Below are 26,364 nucleotides of genomic sequence, written 5' to 3'. Positions count from 1 at the left end.
GAAAAAAAAAAATCTTGTCTATTATTTTGGCACGGCGAAGCTGAAAAGAAAAGCCAACAGATTTGTTTTCGAAAGGGAGGAGCGGTGAAGTGGCTGCTGCTTTAACGCCGGAGCCGAAGAAATTGGGGAAAATCCTGCGGGGTTTCCACCGCATCACGCCCCGAGCAACCCCAAACTCCTCCTGGCACGAGGAGCCTGCCACAAACCCGCTGCTCCTCCCGGCCGCAGATGCAGATGCTGGGATGCCAAAAGCCGTGCGGGGTCGTGGAGGGGATGTGGCACCTCAGGGCTGTCCCCTCAGGGGTGGCCACCCTGCTGTTCCCCAGGGCATGGTGCCAAGCCATCGGCGTGACCCGAAAATGTGCAGGAGCTGAAACTGTGCATCGGGCTCTTCTTCCAGCCAGAGAACAATTAACACAACTGGGAATTGTAGACATAATTGCCATTATGCCTATATCCCATGAATCCCATTATATATATAAAAATATAAAACAAACAAACAAACAAACACATCCTACATATCCTTTTGAATGGGAAAACCACAAGTCCTGCATGGGTTCATCGGTGCAAGCTGTGATGACAGTATTAAACACCTCTGCCATGGACTTTGGCCTTTTATTTTCCCCGCCCGGTCTTGGTTTCTGAGGGACTCAAACATCAATGTCAGGTAAAAATAGGTATTTCCCAAACCGGCTTGTTCTCTGTGTTAATATCTCTGATTTGCATTCACCGATGAATTTGGCCTTTCCACCAAAAAGCCAAAAGATGTTTTTTAACTCTGGGTGTGATCCCAGATTTCCAACAGTAGGGCCTCCTCTTTGAGGGAAAACGGGCTTGCTTTGGGTTTTCCTCGATTGCCACCAGAATTAGTTCAAACAAGAGCAAACTGGGGTTTATTCCCCAGGTGATGTGCCTGATGCTGCTGGAGAAACCATTCCCACCAGCCTGGACCTCCTCCAGGCCAAAAACTTGGAGACGGCCTGGCACTGGGTGCCCCTCTGCGAGGAGATCCATCCCTGGGAGAAACCACAGGGACTTTGGGGCACCCCTAGAGGCCACCCGGACGCCCCCCCTTCCGAGGCTGCCACCATCTCACTCTTTGGGGTGGGAACCCTAAGGTGAGGAGACAGCCATTCAAAAACGGTCCAAAAAAAGTTAAAAAACAAACCGAAAACGGAACAGCTGTGACATGCAATACAGCACACACGCCCCACCATCCAAGTTTTTGAGCCGCTGTATGGAATAAAAATTAATGCACAGCCATGCTGAAGGAGCAAGAAGGTCAAAGCCACCGCCGTATTCAAACAAAATTCTTTTATTGAAAGTGTAATGGAAATTTCTTCATATTGCTTTGATGAAATGAGAGACAGCAGCTGTAGACAAATATGCTTTTTTTCTTTTTTTTTTAAACAAATGCAAATGGATAAGGTAAAAATAAAGCATTTTTTTTTAACTTGTACCTTTAAGCAACGTAATCACAATATATACACAAAGAAAGCTAAAATAAAGCTATGTTGAAACCAAAGCGTTTCAATCAATACATTAGATAATTACAGATTGTGTCAATAAATACCCAGTTTTTAAAATGTTTAACAGGTAACTTTTTACACAGATACAAAGAAGAAAAAAAATTATATTATTTACAATTCAGTGCCTTGGAAAAAAAAAAAAAGAGAAAAAATCTTTTTTTTTTGGCACTAACACAAATAAAATGAATAAATTATAGAAAAAAATCCACAAAGGCAGGAGTCAATCCCCGTCATTCATTAAAAAAAAAAAAACCTGTGTATATATATATATAAAATATAAGTATATATTTTATATAAATATATATATATGCGGAGAAACCGAGGAATGTTACAAAATATATTAGTGCCAATAAATACAGAACGGTACCAGACTCTCAACGGTCAGCGATTTTGATGCAGTCTGAAGGATAGCAACTACCACCTAGAAGATAACTGAAGGGGATTTTCAGTCGAAAGAAACGACGACGACAACAACAACAAAAATAATATATTTATATATATATATATATATATATCTCCAGGAAATCCTCCATCTGCCAGTAGTATTCCTACAGTCGCCCTCCTGCCCATGGGGATTTCCCCGGGGCGATGCCTCGCGGGAGGACGCGGTGGGTCAGCAACGCTTCGAGGTTGACCGGCTCAATACCAGAGAAGATGAACAATTAAATAATAATAATAATTAATAATAATAATAATAAAACCCAGCCTTCGCAATATTCGTACGCCAGAAGCTGCCCAAATTGCTGGCAGGGCGCTGGTGGTGCCTGCTGGAGCGGGCACGGCTCGTCCATCCAACGGCAGGTACCAAACAGCACTCAGCAGGGATATCAGCGGTTCAGCCGGGGGAAAGGACCCCAAAGCCCCATTTTGGGGTGTCCCCCCCGACCCGGGTGGCTCCGCACCCTTTGTAAGGGGGGGCTCAGTGTAAAGCTGCGGGTTCCCATCGCGATACCCGGCTGCTCGCGCTGCAGGCGTAGGCACTTAGTGTATCACTGGCGTGCGGATTTTGGGTCCAGTTACATGGCATGGCCAAATAGTGTCATGTTCTTGGGCTGATTTCCACAACAGAAAGCCAAGGAGGCCTCTAATTTCCCTCCTAAACACACTGATTGCTCTTTTTTTCCTTCCCTCTGCAACCGTACTCAAACAATAAATAACCCACCAACCTTCATATCCATCTCCCTGACTTGATTTACCCCATTAAAAATGAAGAGTCTGGCCCACAAGTTTGGGGGCTGCGATACCCTCGACATTTGGGAGTCCTCAGGAGCACTCGCTGAGAAGTGTGAGCAGGGTGCTGCTGCCCTTTGCTTTGCTCGCCTGAGTCCCAGGATCCAGCCCCCCGCTGACGGGTCCTCTGCATATTCAGGCACCGAAAGATCTCATGGCCAAATCCTTAGGAAGTTAAATAAGTTAGAAAATAATTTATGAAAAGGGTTGGGTGGTTTTTGTTGTTTAGACTGAGCTAGCTCGTGTTTCTTGGGCAGTTGAGGGTCCCCATATCATGGACATTGGACACCTTCGTGCTCTCGTGTCTGTGAAAGGCTGGCTAGCTACCCAAGGGCCCTGCGGGAACCTTTCCCCCATCCCTCCCCTCCCACCCGCTTGCATTCGGCTCTTGTAGAAATGTTACTTGAAGACCAAACAGCCGGCACCTTCCAGACTCAAACAACATGGCCATCTTCAGGATGTGTGCCACTTAGAGACCTTATTGCCCTTCCAGGTCACTGATAAACCACAGTGCTATTCATGTACTACAGGTAGAAAATAAATAAATACAGATATATTATGCAAAAAATATGATTGTACACATAATACATCTGAGGTATTACCAATTTAAATAAGGTTTCATGCTAGTTCAAGCTTCGGTGGCTATTTAAATTCTGGAATTTGCAATAAATAGATGAAGAATGATTATGTATATAGTGTACGGATCTCTTCTGTAAACCTTTTTTGGATTTAAACGCAAGAGCGTGTTGGGCTAGCTCTCACGCAAATCACAAATTTTCACAATAAATACAGCTTCAGAAGTTGTCTAAAAAAGTTCCCACAACACTGAAACGTTTCTAGAAGGGGCTGTGTGTACGACTGGCAACGTTCACAAGGAGCATTTCTCAACAGGTCTTTGCATACAAAACACGAGGAAATTCATACTTGAAAGTCTTTGTCCCTCCCTCCCTGCTTCCCTCCCACCCCATCACGAAAGTTTAGAAATTTTTGCACAAACAGCAAGAGAACTGATTGTAGCTGCAGTATGTCAAAACGTCCACGTTCTATAAAGACCAAAAATAGTTTTGTCTGCTCAGAAAGTCTGATTATTTTTTTTTCCTTTTCACGTAGCACATCATCCTGTCGCTGAAAGTTTGCCTGTCCCACCGTTCTTCGGCTTTGGTTTCGGCACCCCGACGCTGCCGGTCCTTCCCGTCCCAGGGTACTCAGGCATCTCACACCTTCACCGTCTCCATCAGCGACGACTTGATGGCGTCCTCCAAATGCTGATTGTCTGTGAAAGGGGCCGGGGTTTCGGGGACGGATTCAGACAAACCGAAGAGAGACTCCAACAAACAGGAGCCTTGATCTCCGGCTTGCGGGAAGCCGGGGAAATTAGGAAACTGAAACTGTAACGCTGAGTAGTTATCGAGGTTCTCATACTCCTTCAAGGAGTTGTAAAGAGGTCCCAAGTTATAGTCCGAGAAGGACTGGAAGAAATCCAAGGAGTCAGAGGAAAGGCTGAGGTCGGCGTAGCTCTTGGAGCAGGGCTCGGCCGGGGCCGGGGCGCAGCAGGACAACCCGTCGCAGCGCGCGTGGGCGGCCTCCTCCAGCATCCCGCCACCGTCCTGGTTGGCGTTCTCGTCCAGGCACTCGGAGAGGTGGGACGAGGCCACGGGGCCGGGCTTGGCCTCGCCGCCGTGGTCCTCGATGAAGAAGTCGGCAGGGTGGAAACAGCTCAGGTTGTCCTGGCAGCGGCCGCCCTCCTCCTCGGCATCCGAGTCGTTGAAGTGGAGGATGCGCGCCAAGCCGTCGTCGTCGACGTCTGACTGGGACTTGTCGGAGGGGAGGCTCTCGTAGGGCTCCTCCAGGTCCTCGCTGGGGTGGGAGGAGAGGGAGGAGTCCGTCATGTCGCTGCTGCAGCTGTTCTCCCCCAGGGCCTCCAGCTCGGGGCTGAACTGGAAGGCGGGGGCCAGCGGCGCCGCGCGCTCCTCCAAGGGCCCCTTCCCCGCCGCGCAGCCCAGCTGCGGCAGCCTCTCCCGGAAGGGAGGCTCGGCCTCCGCCGCCCCCTCGCTGCTCTGCTGCTGCTTCTCCAGCTCCAGCTTCATGATGGTGTGGATGAAGTGGGTCTGCACCCGGGACTGGTTGAACTCGATCCTGCCCTCGGTGTTGCCGCAGCCGTCCTTGGTGCAACCGCAGGGGAAGGAGGTGTGGTCCATCTGGGGAGGGAAGGAGACACGGGGGTGAGGACACTAACCCAAAACCGAAGCTTCCCTTGACCCACCCTGACCCTCAGAACCCACCCCAGCAGCACGAAGGAATGACTGAGGGGTCTAAAAGCAAGCTAAAAAATACAGCAATTAAAAAAAATCCACCTGCTCTTTGGAAGGTTGTCATAAAAAGATGGATTCCGGTACAATTGAAAAAACTTAAAAGGTTTAAAAAAAAACCAACAAAATATAACACCCAAAAAAGAGAGGTAAACGGGCAAACCTGAGTTTTAATATACTGCATCTTGATATTTAATATCTGTATCATGAGCTTCTGCCCCTCCCTGGGATGAAGGACAAACCGTGACACCTTTATGTCCCAGCTGTGAGCAGCCACTAGAGGGGGGCTGTGACACGCACACGGAGCATCCGACGCTTGTGCACGCCTGTGCACACCCACCCTGCACCACCCCAGTGTGCAACCACAGCACACGAACGGCACCCGGAATAGGGAATATGCCCCCGAAACCAAAACGGGGTGGGCACCCATAAAAATATAAAATATTAAAAAAAAAAAAAAGATGCTAAATTGCATATAATGGGATTACCCCGCTGCTGTGATCTGCAGGTGGGTCTGCAGGGCTGACGCTGATGCTCCCACGTTTGCCCGAGTGCACCGGGAGCTGTGACACGCAGCAAGGAGGGGAACAAAAATACCAGCAGGGGGAGGAGGGGAAATCGCAGCCTCGCTGGAGAAGCGAAAAGCTTTTGTTTGCCAAGAACAGCCCACGTGGTCCATCTCTCTCCGCTGCGCACCGTACGGGTGCGTTGGCACATCCCCACGGGACGTGTGATTTGGGAGGTGGATGCTTTCGAGCAGCGCTTGCCTAGCAGCCTGGAGAGCATCTCCTAGAGCTTCTCTTAGCTTTGCCCCGAGGACAGGCGCACGCGACGGGGACAATGCGACCCGGCGAGGGCAGTACCTGGCATTTAATGCCCGCCAAGCTGCAGCTGCAGGTCTCGGGATCGCAGACCTCCTGGCAGTCGCAGCCGCAGTCCTCCCGGGACAGGCGGATGCTGTGCAGCTCCCGCTTCTCCTCCTTGTCGATCTTCTTCACCCCCATGGCTTTGAGCAGCGCCCGCCTCTTTTTGGCGGGGTAGGGCTGGAGGAAGAAGCCGTCCTCCAGGTCCACGTTGCTGACGTCGATGTCGTCGTCGTCGATGTCCTCGATAGTGAGCTGGTTGGCCTCCTCCGACTCCTTTGTGCCGTTCATGGTTAGCTGAGGGCAAAAAATGGGCAAAGCGTTAGGGAACTGTTGGGGACAGCAAGCCAGGGACCATCAGCAGCCCAGTTTAGGAGAAATGAGGAAGGGAAGATCTGCCCCAGTGGTGGCCACCCATGGGATCAAAATCTGTGTCAGAGCCCTCTGAGACAAATCTGAGAGCCCAAAGACTGTGGCGTGCACAGCCTCTCATCCAGGTCTCACCTGACAACCTGGTGGACACCTGACAGGGGGAGCTCAGCATAATTTCCACCACCTCTCAAGGGTGAAGAACTGAGCTGAAAATCCCACACAGCCTGTGTTTCTGAGACCCACAGAAGGCTCAGGATCGATTCCCCTGAGGCCTCAAAAAAGACCCTTAACTTAAAAAAGACATCCACCGACCCAGCCACTCACCTTCCATTTCAAGGCTTCCAACTTCTCCTCTTTCAATTTCTCTTTCAGTTTCTCCCGACGGACGTTTTCCTGCTCCTTCGAGAACTCTGCTAGCGTGAACTGCCGGGAGGAGCTGTGCTTGTTCACCATCCCCAGCGTGCAGCCCCCACGGCTCGGCACGCTCGTGAAGCCCTGGCAGCGCGGGAAGTAGAACACAGTGACCTGGTCAAACTCCACGTTGTTCTTCTTTAGCCGCTTGGATTTCTTCAGGATGGACGTGGCTAAAAATAGGGGGGAAAGGACATACGGTCAGTGCTGCCATCCTGCAGATGGAGGTAAAATGTTAAAAACATGCAGGGCTCGCGATTGCTCTCGCAACGGGGACACAACAGGGTAAGGTCACAGCATCTTGTGTTTTAGGATCTAAAGGGGGAAAGTGGATGGAGAGGAAACCAAGCCAAGTCCTGGTGCATCGGAGTCGCTGCCCAGATTCACCCTAAGAAACGGCTGCTGCTTCTCCTTCCCGCATGACTTCCCCCAGGAAACACACATTTGCTTATTCTTCACGTGCAGCAGAGCAGAACGAACAAGCAACCGAACCACCCCACACGCCTGCCCTGCTCCAAGCCCCAGCACCCTGCCTGCTGCCCCGCAGCCAGGACCTCGAGGTCCGCTCCCAGGATGCCAGGGCGCTGATGCTGCAGCGTGGTGTGGCTCTGGCTTTTGTGGCAGAGCCAAAAAAAAGCCAAAACAGCTGTTCTTTCTGGTGCTTCCTTTCACCATCCACTGGGAGGAACTACGAAGCTATAGTTTGTTCTCAAGAGACTCATCTGAGAGCAGCTGCAAAGATGTTAATTTTTCTGCAGGTGATCCCGGGGTAAACATGGCAATACATGACTCTGGTTTATCTTAAGCTGCTGAAGCACGCTGCACGCCGTTTAGAGCAGAGCTCCTCCAGAGATACCTGGTTCTGCATCTGCAAACACAGCGAGTGGGGGAGGACTAATTGGTCAGGGCAATCTCAGAGGCAGCGAGTTTCCACGAGCTGCGCAAAGCAAATGCAAAACGCAGCAGTAGGGGTTGCATGCTGCTTGCATGTCAGGAAGGAGAATCAGCAAGGCACAAATGCAGTATTTGGCTTTTTTTTTTTTTTTTTTTTGGCCCACGTTAGCTGCTAGTGCACGGGTGGGAATAGGGGAAAAGCAGCCAGGAAGGGCTGGGTGATTCCCTGGCACGGGACCAAGGCAGTGCCAGAACCGAGCTGCGCTCCTCGGATGGCGGAGCTGGGAAAGTGCAAGACTGGACAGTTAGCTGCACCCACGTTTCACAGGTCTCGCTTGCCAAAACGCAGCATTTCGGTTTCGGATGAGAGAGAAAAAAAAAAAAAAAAAAGCGTTCACCCAGCTGTGTCAGCAGCTTCTGCTCACTAGCTGAGGGTTTCAAACCAGGCTCTGCCGTTGCTTTGATGCTATCTTTGCATTGTGCATTGCTTTTTCATAATAACCTTGATTCAATCTCCTAAAACATCAGCTCTTTATCAAAAGGCAAGTTAACCACCGCGATCATCTATCGACTGAACTGCTGCACTTTGGCATTTGCTTCTCTCTCCTCCCCCCCCCCCAAATTGTTTTTTCCATTCCTGACCCTTTCCTATTGAGCCAGAGAATACAAAAAGTTCATTGTTTTGTCACCAAACCTGGGAAGACAAGCAAGAATGAGACTCTTTATTATTACAAGACTTCTAAAGCCTTTTCAGACCACTGCATGTTTGTGTATGTCTGCTAAGTGGACCTGAACTGCTACATACACTGGGCGTTCAGCATAATTTACTAGGTTGGACCATTTCTCCTCCACAAAGATGGTCCCCTATTGTCTTGTTTCCCCCTTTGCACAGCAGATAAGGGATTTTATGACCTTGTCTTCTGCATGTTTTCCTAAAAGCTCTCAAAACCGATAATGCTGGGAAAACAAAACAGCATTTATCTGTACTGACAGTGGAGGCAATGTCAAACATGTCGCGTGCTTTGGCAAAGTCCCCACCTTGTGTAGGAAACGGGTTCCGAAATGGTAATTAGGCTACTGGTTAACCATTTTGAAAAACCAGCATTATGGGCTGTGCTTTGTGTCCCATATTTGCCTGCTGAATAGCTTGAGAGCGGCGGGCTGAGGGATGGTGGATGCTCCTACAGCACCGGCCTGGAGGCACCCGTGGGCCTCTGCACACCCACGTCCTCCGGGCTCCTATTCCCAGAAATTTGGACTCGGGCGAGAAAATTACAAACGGGTGACAAAAGCTGGGAGGAAGGGCTGAGGAAGAGTCCCCTGGCTGATTATGAAAACAAGATAAATGAGCACGACGAGAGGGAAAAGGCACCGTGGCTGTTTCCAGAGCGAATGCAGAACCGGAGGCGGGTGGCAGGGGTACTCACGGGTGAAGCTGGGCGTTAAGGCAGAGCCGGGCTTGCTCTCTCCGCGGGAGCTCTCCTCGTCCGAGTCCCAGCCCGAGGACGCCGAGGAGGACAGGGGCGAGCAGGAGGAGGAGGAGCAGTAGGTGCTGTCGTCCCCCAGCTCTTCGTACTTCCTTTTCAACACCCCGCTCATGGTGACGCCGTATCTATCATATAACTGGAAAACAAGGGAGAAAAACAAAATAAAGCGAGGGAAATAACGCCAATTGCAAGCAAGGCTTCGGCACCAGCTCAGTCCGGCTGTGCACGTGCAATTCCCAAAAGGTGCCCCCCAAAACCCACACCTTGCTGCCACCCCAGCACGCGTCCGCTGTTTTCCTCTCCCGTTTTAAGGCGCCGCAGAAAAAACAACTATCGCAGACAAGCAACTGTCCAGAAACCAATTCAATCGACACAAACGTTATCAGACAATAAGTATTCCATTTTGCTTACTAATTCTTTTATGTTAACTCCTTACCAGATCGCTCTCTGTGCAGTTACAGCTTTAACGTCGTGCTAATTACAAAAATAAGCCAGTTTGTAGAGAACAATCTGTTGGCATGATTTACTTGCTACAGCCCCCTGGGGAAACAGACTTATTAAATGAAGCACTGAAATACAAATATATCAACTGTGAAGAACAGCCCTTCTCCTCACGGTGCCTTTCATAGCCAGTCCCCCATTCAATAAGCTATTCTTGTTTAGGCTGGGTTATGTATCAAGCATAGTAGCAATTAAAAACAACGCAGCTAATTAAAAACAAAGGAGCTCTGTGCTCGCCTAGACTCTGAAATATCCTGCATGTTTTTCCACTGCTCATCTCGAGAAGAAAAAAAAAAAAAAGGAAAAACGAAAAAAAAACCACAACTTTGTTGCATGTTTTAACCTTTGCTTTTATAAAGTTTGCGGGTTGAAATCGCACAAGAGCTGCACGCTTTGCCTCTGACAGGCTAACTGGTATCAAAGCCCACCGACACCGGGATGCTCGTGGGAAGGGCTCCCCCAAAACTGCCTCCAGCAAGGAGGAGCCAGCGCGGATGCTCCCTGCCAGCCCTGCAATAAAACCAGCAGCAATGCACGCAACCAAGAGCAATCCTGAAATTCTGGTAACAGCAGGAGGACACGGATATACAGCCCCAACGTCCCTGGAGCAGGGTAGTGAAAGCGCAGGTACGATGCTGCCGGACACGTCCCCGTACCCTGCTGTGAAACTCTCCCACCAATTTTGTTCCTCGTAACCGTAACCGTATCACTTTCTCACCCTCTTTTGCATGTCTGAAGTTAATTTAAGCCTGTCTCAAAAAAAAGAAAACCCAACATAAAACCAACGCCCTCCCGACAGCTCTGAGCAGCCGGCACAGAAACCGCACAGACTTCAAAACCTCCTGGTGACGGGATTTTCGGTATCTCAGCGGCGCTGCACAATAGCACCTAGGCTGACGGGCGCGTACGCGGTGCCTCCAAAGCCCCAGCGCTCATTAATCACGTTTACCAACAGCTTCCCAGGAGCCGGCAGTCCCCTAAAAGGTTAAAGACGGACGGATGGAGCCGTTCCTGGGTTGGAAGAAGTTAATCATTCACCGCAACGTGCGCCCACGGGGCTGCTGCCCCCCTGGGTCCTCCAGCCGTCCCCTTCTGGTGGGGAACGGTGGCCCTGGGGCTGCAGGTGCTTGTGCCAGGGGTTGGGTTTTTGGGCCTCGATCCAAAACAGATGGGGGGAAGGTGGCCCTGGCGGCCCTCCAGCGGCAGCGTGCCCTACCTGGCACCTGCGCTAAGCCCTCTCCTGGCAAAGCGGCGCTCGCGGGCAGCCACGATGCCCCAAAACCTCGCCTCTCCCTGTTTTTTCTTTTTTTTTCCTCCTCCTGTTCCGTCGCCCATTGCTTTTAAGAAACAACCAGGAGCGAAGGAAATCTCCAAATCCGTGGTGTGGGTCTGAAGGGAAGCCCGAAGCGGAGGTTTGCGTGGCACCGCTGCCTCCTCGTCCACATGGAGTGACCAAAAACTGCAAAACTCTGGGAAGCACCAGCTCGCACCGCAGGACACCCACTCGCTGCTCCAAGGACACTTCCTCCACCACCACCTTCCAGCCAACGGAGGGAGCACCCAGCTTGTCCAAGGATGGGATCTCCAGTAGGACGGGAGTCGAACGGGCAAGGCGAGCGGGTGTCATTTTGACTTCGTCCCCTCCTGCGGGGACACCGCCGTGCGGTGGAGCAGCCGAGGTCATGGCGCGGGAGATGAGTCCCCGGGCAGTGACACTGCTCTGGTGCAGCTCACCCCATCCCGGAGCCACTTCTGCTTGATGCCACCTCCCATCTGACGTCCATCCATCCATCTCTCCCTGTCTGTCTGTCTGTCCGTCCTCCCCTCCAGGGCCAGCCCTCCCCAAGCACAAGCACCCTCCTCTCCACCCCAAAACCTGCCCCCTGGGGATGCGCTGGGAAGGGAACATTGTTGCCAGCCTGGGGAGCATCAGGACTTTTACTTAAGGCCAAAAAAAAACCCCACAAACAACATCTTTTTGTAAGGGGGTTGCCCAATTTGTAGGACTCCCAGAGAAGAGAGCAGAAGGGTGATGCTGCAGGGCGAGGCAGCCCCGATGCTCAGGTCACCTGCAAAGCCGGATTTCCCAGCTAGAGCAAACCAAGCTGTATTATGGATGGTGCAATAATTTATTTATTTGGGAGGGGATTTTACAAAATATGTCTTCATGCATCTACCCCAAAAAACCACCCTCTGGATGGGGGTTCAGCTGGCAGGTCAAAGCCGGTGCCCTCCCCTCCTCGCTCCCAGCGCTCGGCTGTGGAATTTGTGCCGTGGGAGCGGTGCCGCCGAAACCGCCGGCCGCAGCCGGGATATTTGAACTGCGGTGATGCCGCCAGCCTTAGACTTCAGTCCGCATTTGTGCCTAGCACAGAAGTCACAAAAATGTGCACGGCAGCGTGAAAAAAAAGGAAAATATCTCTGCTCGGCAGTGCAAATCTCTGTGAGCAGCACAGAGCGCAGGAGGATTTTACCACCTTCTCTCTCTCTTCTTTTTTTTTTTTTTTTTTTACATAACCTGAAATAAAATAATCCTATCTTCCTTTTAGTTGCCAAAAAAGACATTCTGTTCTTGGCTAAGACTTCTTACTCATCTATTTTACTGAAAACAGCTTTTGGAACAAGTACATAATGCAATGGATCAAACCCGCAGGAATTCCTCTCTGGCACCAGAACTCCCACTATCCTGGGAATACTTTCTAACAAATATTTAGCCCAGATGTGCATTCCTTTCTTCCTCTCTCTCTCTCTCTCTCCCTCCTTTTTTTTTTTTTCAAGCATTAAAGTTTTTGTGTTTTTTTTTTGGGGGGGGGGTCTAATGAGGGGGGAAGGGAAGCGAATCTGCTAAGTCCCATTTCTGGCGCCCAGCGAGTTGCAGGGTAAAGCCCTAATACGCAGGAATGCAAAGAATTAATGTTTTAACTATCCTCCTCTTGGACAACGTATCAACAGTAAATATTTCGAGTCATTTAGATTTAAGAAGGCTTGGCATTTGTTTAGCCCAGCGAGCAGGAAGGCAACCAAAACCACTATCAGCGGCCACTCGGGCTGGTTCTAAGAGGCTGCACAAAGAGATACCGCGGATAAGAAGGTTTGGCGCCCGATTTTGGGGCCCTATCTGCACTTTTTACGGGGCAGCGCACGCAGCCATGCAAGGCAGGCGAAGGAAAACTCTCCCAGGGTACCCTTGCTTGCGCTGCTGCTCCTCGAAGCAGCTTCTAGGGCATCGTGGCAATATTTGCAATTTCTTCTTTTCCAACCAGGGAATATCCCAAAGGGTGGAAGGATCCCAACTCTGCGCGCAAGCTGAAAGCAGACTCTTCCTCCACAAAGCAACTTGTGTTAACAAAAAAAAAAAAAAAAACAAACAACCAGTGCAATGCACTAAAAGCACATATTTTCAGAGCCAACCTCCTGGCTCTAGGAGCACCAGCATCCTCCCGCTGCCCGGGCAGCCGGGTGGGCTCATCCCGGAGCATGGGGTCAAGGTCGCAGCCCAGCCCCAGCTCCGTGCCTCAAGCCAGGATAAATATTGGTTTAAAACCCACTTCAGCCAGGTACGACTCACGCAGTGAACCCCGGGGGAGTCTTTTGCCCCCCTTTTCCAGGTGTTCATTTGCACGCAGGTCGGGTGACCTTGGCGTGAGCATTGCGAAAAACTGGTGCAGCGCTGAGCCTTGTGCTGAGTCCCCCGAAATCCTTGCTGGCTCACGGCAGCAGGGAGCCTGGCAATGCCTGCAGGCAACTTCGTCACCCCCGTGCTATCGGCACCGACTCACTGCCCGTCCATTTAACTATTTTAATTCCTGCCATATTTACCTCTGTGGGTTCCCAGCCACCGCTGGGGCAGCCTCCCTGTGAGGTCGCTTCCCAGTTTCGGGGCCAGCAGCAGTGCCGTCCGGTTCAGCCCAGCTGATTTTCCCCCCTCCAAGGCCGGGTCTAAGGTTTCATAACCTTCCCCCTGGTTAAAAATAACCTCCCCTGCTGCCGCACGACCCAGGCGCGGAGGCACGGATCAGCTCGCGGTGCCACAAGTGCGCTCTCCTGCGGGGCTGGGCGAAACGCCTTCCCCGGGAAGCAAGGCAAAAGAGCTCGCTCCTGCCAATATTTTGGGAAGCTCGCAAAGAAAAAGCTCCGCGGGGTTTGCCACCAAGCCCTTCTTTCCCCCTGACAGCCCAAAAGGTAAATAAGAAACATTAGCAAACGCATTAAAAGGTTATCTGGCACGGCCCCGACGAAGCGGGCTTCAGATGTACTCGACGCAGATTGCACTGCAATAAATATGAAAGGAGCGAAGCGTGCTTTGTCTAGGAAAATCCTCTATTTGATTACACCTGATGAATAATTCACGGCGGGTTTCCATACTCATCCTCCCGTAGGTACACGCCGTGCGTTACCTTGCTGGCCGTACATACGCCCCCGTTTCCTGCGCTGAATTATTAAAGGCTCGCTGGGAGCTGCGGAAGAAACGCTCCGGCACGAAAGCGAAGCACGGAAAGGAAATAATAAAAAGAAAAAAATATATATAAAAAAAAATGAAAAAATAATAATAATTAGCTGTGGGACAGGGCTTCTCCCTGCACGCCAGCCCCATCCCACGGCGACGCTGGGCACGGCGGAGGTGACAGGCGCTCGGGGAAGCCAGAAAAGAGGAATAAATCGACGTTTGGAAACTCGAGCGGGTTTATTCGCTGCTCTTGTTCCTTATTTCCCCCCGCCCAAGGTGCGGTGTGAGAGCCCCCCCGGGTCGGTTGTGAAGGAGACCCGGGGGGGGGCGCCCCGTCCATCGGGCGGTCGGTCGGTCGGTCGGTCGGAGCGCCGGTAGGTGTTGCTGTAGCGACGGGAAAACATCCCCGAGCCGGGGAGTTTGGGGAAGAGGGAGCCTGCCGGGCTCCCCCCCCCCCCCCCCCCGCGTTTTATTTCACCACCACCGCACCGGAGGCGCAGCGTTTCTTTGCGAGCTGACGGGGGGCGCGATACCCCCTCCCCCAAAAAAAAAATTTTTTTTTTTTTTTTTTAAGGGGGGCACAGCAGGGTCTCCCCAAGACTCTCCCCTTTCCCCCTCTTAGCCAAGAGGTCCGGGGAGCTCCGCGATGTGTCCCGGTTGTGTCCCCGATGCGCGTCCCCCCCCAGCTCCCTTCACCCCCAGCCCGGCTGGGAAGGAAGGGGGGCGTGGGGGGGGGCAGCAGTCAGCCAGACCCCGATCCCCAAAACCCCCCATCACGGATTCACCCCCAAAACCCCCCACCACGAACCCAAACCCCCCAAATAACCCAGCCAAGCCCCTTACCTGAGGAGGCGGCGGCGGGTGTCGGCGGCGGCTCCGGCTGCAGTGGCGGCGGCGGTGCCTGGCGCGGCGCCTCCCGCTCTGCCGCTGCCGGGGCTGCGCCGCGCCGCGCTGCCCTTTTTCGTCAGTGGAAAACTCCGGGCTCTGACGCAGGCGGTGACAGGAGCGGGGCCGGCTCGGCCCCGGGCCCGCCCGGTTTCCTGCTTCTCTTCTCCCCCCCCCCCTTCCTCCGTTCCCCGGGCGGGGCGCCGAAGCTCGGCTTGGCCTGGCCCCGCCGCCGCCATCCCGCCCGGCCCGCCGGGGGCGCTGCCCCTGAGGGGCCGCTGAGGCGCCGGGTGGCGGCCGCACGGGGTGGGGGACACGGGGGGGGTGAGGGGGGGGGAGGGCGATCGGGGAAATCAAGTGGGGTGCTACGGGGGTTATGGCTGTGATGGGACTCAAATGGGTTTGGGGGACTCAGGGTGTTCAGAGCCCGCAAAGGGTTGGGGACCCACAACCACTCAGGGACCCTAAAATGGGTTTGGGTGCCTCAGAGGATTCAGACCCCACAAGGGGTCGGGGACCCACAACCACTCCAGGACCCCAAAATAGGTTTGAATGCCTCTGAGGATTCAAATCCCACAAGGGGTTGGGGACCCACAGGCATACTGGGACCCCAAAATGGGTTTGGATGCCTCAGAGGATTCAGATCCCACAAGAGCTTGGGGACCCACAACCACTCTGGGACACTAAAATGAGCTTGGATGCCTCTGTGTGTTCAGGTCCCACAAGGGCTTGGGGACCCACAACCACTCCAGGACCCTAAAATGGGTTTGGATGCCTCAGAGAATTCAGAATTCACGTGGCATTTGGGGACCCACAACCACTCTGTGACCCTAAAATGGGTTTGGACGCCTCAGAGAATTCAGAATTCACGTGGCATTTGGGGACCCACAACCACTCTGTGACCCTAAAATGGGTTTGGACGCCTCAGGGTGTTGAGATCCCACAAGGGGTCGGGGACCCACAACCACTCTGGGACCCAAAAATGTATTTGGATGCCTCGGTGTTTAGATCCCACAAGGGTCTGGCGACCTACAGCCATGCTGAGACCCCAAAATGGGTTTGGATGCCTTGGAGAATTCAGATTCCACAAGGGTTTGGTGACCCACAGGCACGCTGGGACCCCAAAATGAATTTGGATGCCTCAGAGGATTCAGATCCCGCATGGCATTTGAGGACTCACAAGCAACAACCCCACAGGACCCACAGCTCGGACCCCCAAATGGATTTGGACCTCACATATGACTTGGGTCCCTTCAGGGGTTTGGGACCCACAGGCAATGGGTTTGAGCCCAACAAGGTGTTTGGGTTCCCACATGGATTTTGGGATCCATGGGGCACAGCTTGGGCACCAACATGAATAAGGACCCCAGAGGGGGGTTGGGTCCTTCACGGGTTTTGGGACCCACGGGCTGGGAGCCAACCAAGCCCAGATGTTTGAGTCCCACAAGGAGTTGGGGCCCCATGAGGAGTTTGGGCCCCACAAGAGGTTTGGGACCCAACAAGCAGGCTTAGATACCAAGGTCTGGGCTAGCAGGTTTGGGCCTAAGGTGTTTTGGGACCCATGATCAAGAATTGACCTCTGAAAGGGGTTTGAACTCCACAAAGAGCTTGGGTATCATAAGCAGGCTGGGCAGCAAAAGAGATTTGGGACCCACAGAGGAGTTGGGACCCACAAACAAGGTTTGGCCTCTTTAAGGTGTTTGGGCCCTCCAAAAAGACTTGGGGCACAGCAGCATGGCTTTTGTCCCCAGAAAGGGATTTTGAACCCAAAGGGATTTTGGCCCCAGAAGGTGTTTGGGCCCTATTGACGAGGGTTGATCCCCCAAGGGGATTTGGGCACCCAAAATTGGTTTAGACCCCCTGGACATGGGTAGGCCACCAAATAAGTTTGATCCTTTCAAGAAATAGTTGTCCTCTAAGGGACCCCAGAAAGGACTTTGGCCCTATAAGCAAGGCTTGGCCCTCAGAAGGATTTAAGGCCCCGCCAGCAAGACTTGCGATGTTTTATGGGTTCATGTCCCAGTGCGGTTCTACCAGCAGATACATTTTGGGGGGGTGGAGGGACATTAGAAGTGATAATTTTTATTCCACTCCCTGCCAGTGCAGGGCCCAACGAGCAGTGGGCTTAGTGGGACGGGAAGAGATGCGCTGGGGGCTTTGAGAGTGGTATTAAAAAGACGGTGAAAGAGGTAAATTTTATATATTTTTTTAAATTAATTTTACTCCTGCTGGGTGTACATTATGTGTGGGTTTCCTTGTGGCAAGGAAGGCGTTGCAAACCCTGGAGTTTGGGGGGCAGCGGGGAGCCAGCACCAGGTTCCCCCAGCTCTGGTTGCTGTGGCGTTCAGCTGAAGATATCCACACACCACCAGGAGCTTCCAGAGAGCTCCAGGTTTCTGACTCGCGTGGTCAAACCCTTTCCATCAGCAGGTGAGGCGCAGGTTTACCTGACATTCCTCAATTTTGCTATTTCGCCATATTTTCGCTCCACAAGCTGGAGCTGGACCATCAACAAACAGCGTGGTGAGAATCCTCGGGTTATGATGCTGCCTTCTCTCGGCGATGCTCCTTAAAACCTAAAGCTCTAACACCTAACAGCGACAGCTCCCAAAGCACGGCAGGGATGAGCTGAATTTGTTTCACAGACGCAGACGTCGTGGAGGCAATACGTAACTGCAGACAGTGCCCTGCTGCCGGGTGGGTCCTGCCTTTGAGGCACGAGGGCCTTCCTGAACATGACGGCGAGCAGCACTCGGTCGCCAAAGGAGTGGTTTTCCTGAGGTTTCGTTTACCATGTTTGGACACGGCCGTGATTAATATTTCCTAACAGGAAGACGTCATGCGTGCAGGCTTTCCTCTTCGGGGTTCGGGTCGCGGCTGACCAAGTTCAGGTTGTACGCTGGCTCCTCGCTTCCTCCGGCTCACAGACTACACCCGGCGGCTCCGTGTCGGACCCCAGCAGCTGCGGTCACCCATTGCCGAGCCCGACGCGGGTCCTGGCGCCGATGTGGTGTCACCACACCATCCCTGGGGACCCGGAGAGCTTCGGTATGGTGGGACCGGAACCTAACCTCGCTTCTCTACAAAATGGGGCTGTGGGACGAGGGGGAGGTCACCGGTCACCGTCCCTTAGCCGTGCTTGGCACAAAACCCAGGGCATGGGGGAAAGGGGATATCCTGGAAGAAGTTTGGGAAGGCTACCAGTGACCTCCAGGTTTCACTTCTTCCCTTGCTTTTATTTATTTCGATGAAAGTAAAGCTGCTGTGGGCTAGAGCCCCGTGCAGGACAGAAATTATTCAGCGATTCAATCATGCAGTGAGCAATTCTGACCCCAGTCTGCACGTTTATGTGTATCTGAGAGAGAAAGGCGCTTTGAAACAAAACTTTCTGGCTCTTCTTTTTGAATCAGCATTTCTTGTTTTAAAATCAGCCTGAAAACATTACATGCATAAATAAGTGGAAGCTTACACAGAAGGGTAAATAGCCCTCAAATAACATAAGACATTTTCCTGTGTAGGTTGAATGAAATATTTCACTTTGACTCAATGTGCATTTTGTTGATGTTGCATCTCTGAGACTCCATCCTCCAACAAATGAACTCGAGGGGGAAAAAAAAAAAAAAAACAACACAAAACAAACCAACAACACAGAACTGTTTCTTTTTAACCTGAACCAGGTTGTTTGTTTTTAGCACAGCTTTTTCATCTCGGGAGGAATATCCTCCTCTCCCCTGTGCCCAGGAAAGCCCTTGCTGTGCTCCTTTGCCAAAGGCTGCTGGCAGCACCATCCCGGAGCTGGGTTCCCTGGCTGGGTGCCATGCGAGCACTGCTCCAGTGGGAAGAAACTCCCTTCTGACCGGCCCAGCAAAGCTGAGACCAAGCGCAGGACGCAGCGGGAAGGACCAGAGGGAGATGTTGCGAGATGCACGGGGTGGCCAGATAAGGGGGGGGCAAGCCCTGGATGCTGACCTCCTCACCACCCCTGCAGCATGAAAAGCATTTTCCCTGGGTAAAAAGCCTCTAGGTGCTTTCCCATCTCGTCCTCTTCTGCACGTAAAAGGTGAAATGAGTGTGTAGGTTTTATCATGCGCCGTGCAGTCCCAATAAGCTGCCACTGCTGGGCTGCCTATCCTGCTGCCAGGGCTCCATCCAACCCCACACATCTGAAACACAAGTTAAGTGGGGGCCTAGAGATGCTTTTTCCCCTAAAAGATGGGCATTAAAGTGGCAAATCGGAGGCTTTGCTTCAAACATACCTGGGGCTGCTCACCTCCACTGGCTGGGTGGATGTGATGGTGATGTCCTGCGTCTTCCTCATTGACTCTACTCTGCCACAGCTCCGTGAGAACCTGCTCCTGCTTTGGGCTGCTGCTGGACAACAGTTGAATCTGTAGCACTTCAGGCCCTATATGCTGTGCTGTTATATACTTACTGAGTGGTTACGGATGCGTTTAGTGACACGTGCTAACTGCTGTCTGCTCCTCATGTCCTCGGTGCCTTACAGGGGCATCGCGATACGACGCTCTACTAAATGCACAGGCACCCTTGTAGCTGGGGAGAGCTGCAGAACGTGACCTAGGCGCTGAGGAGTGCCAACAGGACTGTTTGATTCCCAGCAAACGTGCAAAAATCATCAACCTGAGCAAAAAAAGAAAAAAAAAAAAAGAGTGTTAATTGAAAATGCAGGCATGAAGTGGGAATTGTGACAGTGCCGAGCGGCTTCCACCACCACCGGCGATGGTTAGCAGCAAGGAAAAGAGGTGTGAGAGAAAAGCAGTGTTAGGCAGACAGCTGTGTCCTCAATTAACCCAACTAATTGTTAACTTGGGTGTCAACAGGAGCCCTCGTGCTGGGATTTGGGGGTGGGAGATGCCGAGTGCTGTGCTTTTTGCTCCTTGACATGCGGTGAAGCCGCCCGGTTTAGCGCTGAAATGTCTCGTGTGACAGGACCGTTGCAACTCCTCTTGCAAGGGTGCCACAATAATTAAATCTCCAGCTTTCAGGTGTAATTGCCAACGACAGAGCCTCCGAAATTGCTTTTTATGCTCGCGTGTTCGGTCTCCTGACAGGAAGGGCTTCTGGAAAAATAAAAACAGCCAGGGAAGAGTTGTGAGCAGAAGCAAAGGCAAGGAGCAGCAACACGAGCTCCATCCTTGGGCACATTTATTGACAATAAGCCATCTCTAAACACCTAGGGGGGCTGAAATCGCAGTCCTGGATTCCTCACGGGCCCTGAAGGAAGTGGTAGCTTACAGCACGGCTCCTGCATTACCGGGCTCATTGGAAAATGGTAATTTTTCAGCGCTAGGACCTGTCTCCCGCTCCTGGTTTGTAATTGGTGTTGTTGGCCGCGAGCCAGGCAGTGCTCGCAGCTCTGTCTTGCGAGGACAAAACCCCCATTACTTTTTGCTCCCTAATTCTCCCAAGGTGTGCTGCTGTCTATCAATGGAGTCGCCATGAGGTAATAGAAATTACAAGCCTCCCCAGACTTATTTGTCTGAAAGCGTTTCTTGTAAAAATAATTATGTGAGTCTCCGGAACTGTGGTACATGAGAATGGCAGAAGAGAAAGTTTGCAAATTAAAATGCAACAAAAGGCTCTTTATCACAAACTGCGAGGGAGACTGGGCGAGAGGGTTATTGCCCTTCCACTGGGCTGGCTGGTGGTGGCTTCTGGAGAGAAAAAGCAGAGTTTGGTGTCTGTTGGTTGCTTTGCAGTGAAGCTGCTCTAGACGCCAGCACCCAGGTCTGGGGAGGGCGATGGTTTTTCCAGTCACTGCTCAGGGCTCGTTCCCTGCCCTTTCCATGGTCTCTCCCTGCGAGCTTTTCAAAGCCACCGCTGTCCCATCCCTGCCACTTTGGTGGCTCACGATGGGGACTTTGCATCTCTGGTCTTGCTGGAGTTGTCTGGCTGCAGGATGGGGCCGGGGCTCGGCCCACCACCCCATACGAGGCTTCCTCAAGGCTTCATCCTACCCGTCCTTAACCAGCAAAGCCCCATCCAGAGTGCAAATAAGTGCGGTGACATGGCAGACGAGCTCTGGAGGAAAAACCTGAGCTGTCTGAAAAAGTTACTGCCCCTCTGCCTCCAGCAAAGGACCAAGCCTTCAGGCTCCAGCATCTCAGCACGATCCCATTCTGATGCAAAACCGGGGCAAATGTGCTAAACTGGGAATGGGAACATCTGGGGCAGGGCACAGCCACCTTCTGCTGCCCCAGTGAGCACAGGAGAGGGCTGGAGGCTCCTTAAAGCCACTGCAAGGACTCATTTCAGAGCAGAGATGCCAGCATCCAAGCCATTAAAAATAACAATATGACTCAAGCTGGAACGGAAGATGGAAGCTACCAAAGGGCACTGGGGCTGTGTTTAGGCACTGGTGTTGGCTGTGAGCTGTCGCTGTTCTTCTCACACTTTCAGGTTGCCCAGGGCCACCGAGTTTTAGTGTCACATCCCAGCAGCTGCTACCTCCAGTTGTACAGGAGGGAAACTGAGGCTCTGTACTGGGGACATCATTTAGGAGCAGGATGGGAACAGGCATGAGGTTTTGAGGCCGGAGCCCCTGCCTTTAAAATCCGGAGGTCTCCTGGATGCCAGCTCTTTGGCTGGGAGATCTGACCCCAGGGATCCTGGCAGCATCCACCCCTCCGACCTGCAACGAGAAGCCAGATGCGTAAGTTTTGCTCAAATACATTGTGACCCATGTGGGCTTTCCCTTTTTACCTGCAGGTTTCCCTGTGCAGACACTGGCACCCTGACATGCTGCACTTATCTCCGAGGGATTCCTGCTGCAGAGTCTGCATGGGCTGCAGCATCAGGCAGCAAAGCCTTGCTGCCCATGTCCCCACGTGTCCCACATCCAGCTGCCACCCAGCCAGAAGAAGCAGCCCCGTTAGGTCTCCTGCGTCACCAGTAACTGTGCCATGAAACTCTGCGCTGCGTCCCAAAGCTGCCTTACCCCACACGGATTAGCCAAGCAGATGGGTTGCAGCACTGGGCGGTTTCAAAAGAGAAATTTTGCTTTTCTGGGACGCTGGCCATCAGAAGAATGTATTTCTCCTGAAGTCTGCAGCGCTAACGGTCCTGGAGGACAAAGCCTTCTGACTCAAGCAGCACCCTGTTAACTGTGCAAGGTTTGTAGGGACCTGGGCAGCCCCACAAAGTGACCCATCTGTGGTGTAGCAAGGGGGCTTCGGGGTATATTGCCCTCTGAAGTTTATTTTCCCTATTCACCCTGTAGTGAAAACAGAGGAGCTGCATCTGCCGCCTCACTTAAAGCTTTCCCAGAGAGTAAAAATGAAAATGGAAGATGTATATATCTGTATAAACACACTTCCAGATACACTTAATAACATAATGTGGTAACATTATGGGTGGTAACGTCTTTGGGTGGGAGAAGCATCCATAAGGCAACGGGGTAAATGACTGACAGCCCTCAGCAGGAGGCGGAGGGGGAGATGGACACTGTCCTGCTGGGACCAAAGTGCCCACCACCTCCTACCAGACGAGCAGCTGGGCCGGGTCCAGCTTAAACACAACCAGGCTGCTATTCAGAGAGGATTCAGCAGGGCCAATAACCCTGGGTCCTTCTGTTTTGCATTCTGGGTTTCAAGCCCCTAAGCATTCGCACACGTGAGCTTTCTGCCTCAACTCTGGCAGCTGCAAAAATGAGTTCTCTGCTCCAAACGAGAGCCGAGATTCCCATGTAATGACCTGACCCCAGGAGACAGACTTCTAAAAAGTACCAAAAATGTGGCAGACCCGCTGCATCGGGCATACGCACGTGCGTGTCCAGACGCTGGATTTAGAGCAAGGCTTTGGTGAGCCAGCAGTTGCTACATGCAGTCTGGAGGGCAATGAAAAGAGGAGGCTTTTTGTTTCAAGACCCATTATTTATTTTCATTTGGAAATCAATCTACTCGGGACAACAGGAAGAAAAAGACAAGAAGAGACTCCAAGTAAAGGAGGTTGAGTTTAATCCCAAAAGAAAATGTTGCGGGAGGCCTGAAACAGCTTTTGGGGACTGAACTGCTCCCCACAGGTGTGATTTTTTTGTTCATCCATTGACCTGATGAATCCCTTCCCCACCAGGCTCTGCCCATGGCATGGTCAAGGTTGTGTCACACACGTTGGAGAGCATCACAGCCTCACCTGCACAGAAAAACACTGCAGGGGAGAAATAGTTCCTGAAGTCGAGCACTGTAATTTACTAACAGGTTTATTAAAATCTTATTATAAGATTATTTTTTAAAGTCCATTTTACACAGCCATTGCCCTTCTGCTGCTGTCTAATCCTGGAAAATCTCAGTGAATGAGTCATTTGCACTTACTATCTATTACACCTTCTTATTATAAGCCTCAGCGTGTTTGCTTCTAACAGTATCAGTAGTGCCATAATAATGCCATAAAATCTCATGCACCTCTCCTTTTGGAGCCTCTCTTGTGAGAGAGGCATCTCAGCTTGGTTTCATGGGGTGCTTCTGGTGCGCAGGGGGATTTAGAGACCGTTGGGTTTGGAAGTAGCCTATAACTTCATTCCCCAGTCCTCAGCGCTGTGCAGTGGCTCTTAATGAACATCTGTTGGGTTTGGTGGATCAAAGATGTGTTGCTGAGGGAAAAGGACGTTCCTGCTTCCTAAAACAACCTCAAGCACCAACTTCTGTCCATGCAAGCCATGAGAAGGAAGACATCTGGCAGTAGTGCATCAGGGATAGTTGAGGGCCACCTTTTTTGTTGCTTGTTTTTGCTATATGGAGGCTGATGAGCATTAAATGCAGCTTGGAGGGCTGGGATCCTTGCATCTCTGCCTTGTTTGGTTCATGACGTTGTGTTCCTACTTCCATGCAACCACTGAAAAAAAGAGTGAAGGCGAACCTGATATAAGGACATCAATGAGGCAAACGCTGCCTCAGCCCATCCTCCTGCTCCTCTTCCCCACCCCAGGTGGGTTACATGGGACAGGGACACAAAAAGCTGCCCTGTGTCCAGATGAGCTCTCCCTGGGCACGCAAACATTGTGCTCCTGATGTCCTGGAGCAGCCCCTTCTCAGGGAGAGCTGGCCCAGGGACAAGGGGAGAGTTTTTGCTCTGAATGTAACTACAGGAGAGGAAAAAAAAAAAATTGCACATTCAAGGTTTAAAATCGCACTTGCTGCCGGGACTGTTTCCATTGGCAGAGTCACTAGAACCGGCACAAATGATTCAAAACATTTTGTTAAATGAAATTCTCAGATGATGTCAGAGCTGAGGCTGCTTTAGCAAAACCTTTACAAAGAAGGGAGGTCGAAACAACAACAAAAAAAAAGATGAAAAAAAATGACACCATTTGACAGGGGGGGATTAGGAGCTTAGAGTTATATTTATAGGCTATCCAAATATTTGAAAGCTTGGAAATTCATAGTTCCAGTGCTTTAGCTCTGCTCTAGAGGCCTGCCAGCCTCTTAGCGTAAGTCACGCAAGGCAGCCAGCTGGGCTGGACTGCTCTCCCAAAGCCTATTTTCTGTTCTCCAGCCCTGGCTCCTACTTCCTATAGGCTCACAAAGAAATCGCGTGCCTCAGTTTCTCCCTCTGTCCGATACGAGTAATTCTGTCCTCCTGCCATAAAGCGTTTTGAGATTTGGCATCAGGCAGGGCAGGAGTGGGTTTTGGTCTCCTGCCTCTGCTCAGCACTCGTACCGCGGGCACCCCGATGAAATAGTAGGGTGATCATCCAGATATTGGCCTCAGCTCTTTGCTACAGTTCTTTTCTTCTCCACTACCCATTTCTTTCACACACATAAAACCCATTGCTAAGAACAAGGCTGTTGAGGTGCTGTTTTATTTCGTGCCTGTCTCTCCAGCCCTGGGCGAAATAACCCTGTCTTTGTCACGGCTCTGCTAACCCACTTCATCTTTATTGATTAATAGGTTGTAATCCTCTTTTAGTGAAAACATAACCGTGCCCACGGCTAAGGGATTCAGATATCACCGACGGGAAGATTACAACCTCTTAGTCTGAACACGGAGAGTGAGATGGACTGTCAGAGCAGGAGCACTTGTTAAGAGGAAAATCAATGGTGAGCCATTTGGGGAGGAAAAAAAATCCCCTCCACCACAAATGCATTAAATACAGGCTCTGATGCTCCAACTTTATATAAGTCCAAATTAAATGAGACCATAATAAACTGTTTGCTTTCCTTGGGTTTACCCGATAGAAAGGAGACTCTGGCTTGCTGTGACGCCCGTGGCAGTACAAGCGTTGGGTCTGGTTTGTGGCCACCTCCACCAGCTACGTCCCCACTGTAGGAGCCGTGGAGGCTCTCGTGGGTTTGTGAGATGGGGGTGACAGGGTGTCCTGCCCTTTCTCTTCCCTTCCTTCCCCCCGTTTTACCTCACGAAGATCCCATGCTGGGATCAAAGGGACATTCACACAAACCCTAGGCACATCCCCTTAGCCTCGCATCTTCATGATGCCTCGGGTGGTGCTTTCCATCACCTTGTACCCTTCTATTTGGAAGCCTCCCCATGCAGAAACTACTTGCTGCTGCATGAACACACAGCCTGGAGCACCAGGAGGGACGGCAATCCCACGCTTTTTTCCCCCCATTATTTTACAGCAGCGATGCTGTGTGCGTTTCTGAGCAAGGGTGCACCCAGCATGGGTGACCCTGCAGCTCTGCTCCTCGCTGGTGTCAGGACCACTGCATCCAGCCACAGAGTTAATGAGGAATAGTGGAAAAGCACTAGATTTCCTTTGTTATGCAGCTCACTGAATGAGGTTTCCCACATCTGTAGAGCTCACCACATCTTTTATGAGATTTGACTGTCAGCAAGATGTTATGAATCCCAGATGTTAAAATATGGATTTATTCATAACTCGGGGCTTATAATAGAGCGCTCAAAAAGATTATATCCAGCCCCCCTCCTCAAAATATCCTCCTGAAAAAAAAAAAAAGTCTTAGCTTTTATTATTTTTTAATTATTTTTGCTGCATGATTTATCTTTGATATTACCTCTTTAAATGTCTCTTAATTACCATGGCTCTATGGGTGTGCGTGGGGCTTCAGACCTGCCAGGAGAGCAGAGCACTGCTCTTAGGGGCTGGAGGGCAGCGGAGGGAGAGGGGAAATCCAGCCCCAGCTCTGGGCACCTGCGAAACTTGGAGCCGGAGGTGTTCGGTATCTATTGCAGCCCCGAGGAAGTGCTCTGGTCAATAAAAAAGCGGTTCCTCGCAGCTGGTGACCATTACGGCAAACACAGCGTCGGACATGCCGCAGCTGCTATGCTGCCGGAAGATGGAAATGTTTTTGGAAGCGAGTTTGGAGCATTTGTTCCATTAATGCTTTCTCCCTCCCTCCTCCTGCCCCTTATTTTCCAGGTTGCTGCAAGAAGAACCTACAACAGAAAGGGGGGAAGACCCTGGCTGGGCACGGGCTGCCTTGAAAGTCCAGATGCAAATAT

The 26,364-nt window shown here is 51.6% G+C and overlaps 1 protein-coding gene across 2 annotated transcripts; it reads right to left on the bottom strand.

Annotated features, from left to right (window-relative positions):
• Positions 1 to 1,297: 1,297 nt before the first annotated feature.
• CSRNP1 (cysteine and serine rich nuclear protein 1) lies at positions 1,298 to 15,027 on the bottom strand. 2 transcript variants are annotated; one of them, XM_035554388.2, is made up of 5 exons: positions 14,887 to 15,027; positions 9,036 to 9,231; positions 6,628 to 6,887; positions 5,932 to 6,228; positions 1,298 to 4,957 (listed from the first exon to the last, which is right to left on the bottom strand). In XM_035554388.2, exons 2-5 carry the CDS (start codon positions 9,205 to 9,207, stop codon positions 3,974 to 3,976), a joined length of 1,713 nt encoding a protein of 570 aa, XP_035410281.1. In that variant the 5' UTR covers positions 9,208 to 9,231; positions 14,887 to 15,027; the 3' UTR covers positions 1,298 to 3,973. The 2 variants fall into 2 exon arrangements, with proteins under 2 accessions (XP_035410281.1, XP_035410282.1); XM_035554389.2 differs by lacking the exon at positions 14,887 to 15,027 and adding an exon at positions 13,994 to 14,450.
• Positions 15,028 to 26,364: the final 11,337 nt, after the last annotated feature.

The sequence above is a fragment of the Cygnus atratus genome, chromosome 2 (genome assembly GCF_013377495.2).
Source record: "Cygnus atratus isolate AKBS03 ecotype Queensland, Australia chromosome 2, CAtr_DNAZoo_HiC_assembly, whole genome shotgun sequence".
NCBI classification, from domain to species: Eukaryota; Metazoa; Chordata; class Aves; order Anseriformes; family Anatidae; genus Cygnus; species Cygnus atratus.
This window is presented reverse-complemented; position numbering and strand designations above follow the sequence as displayed.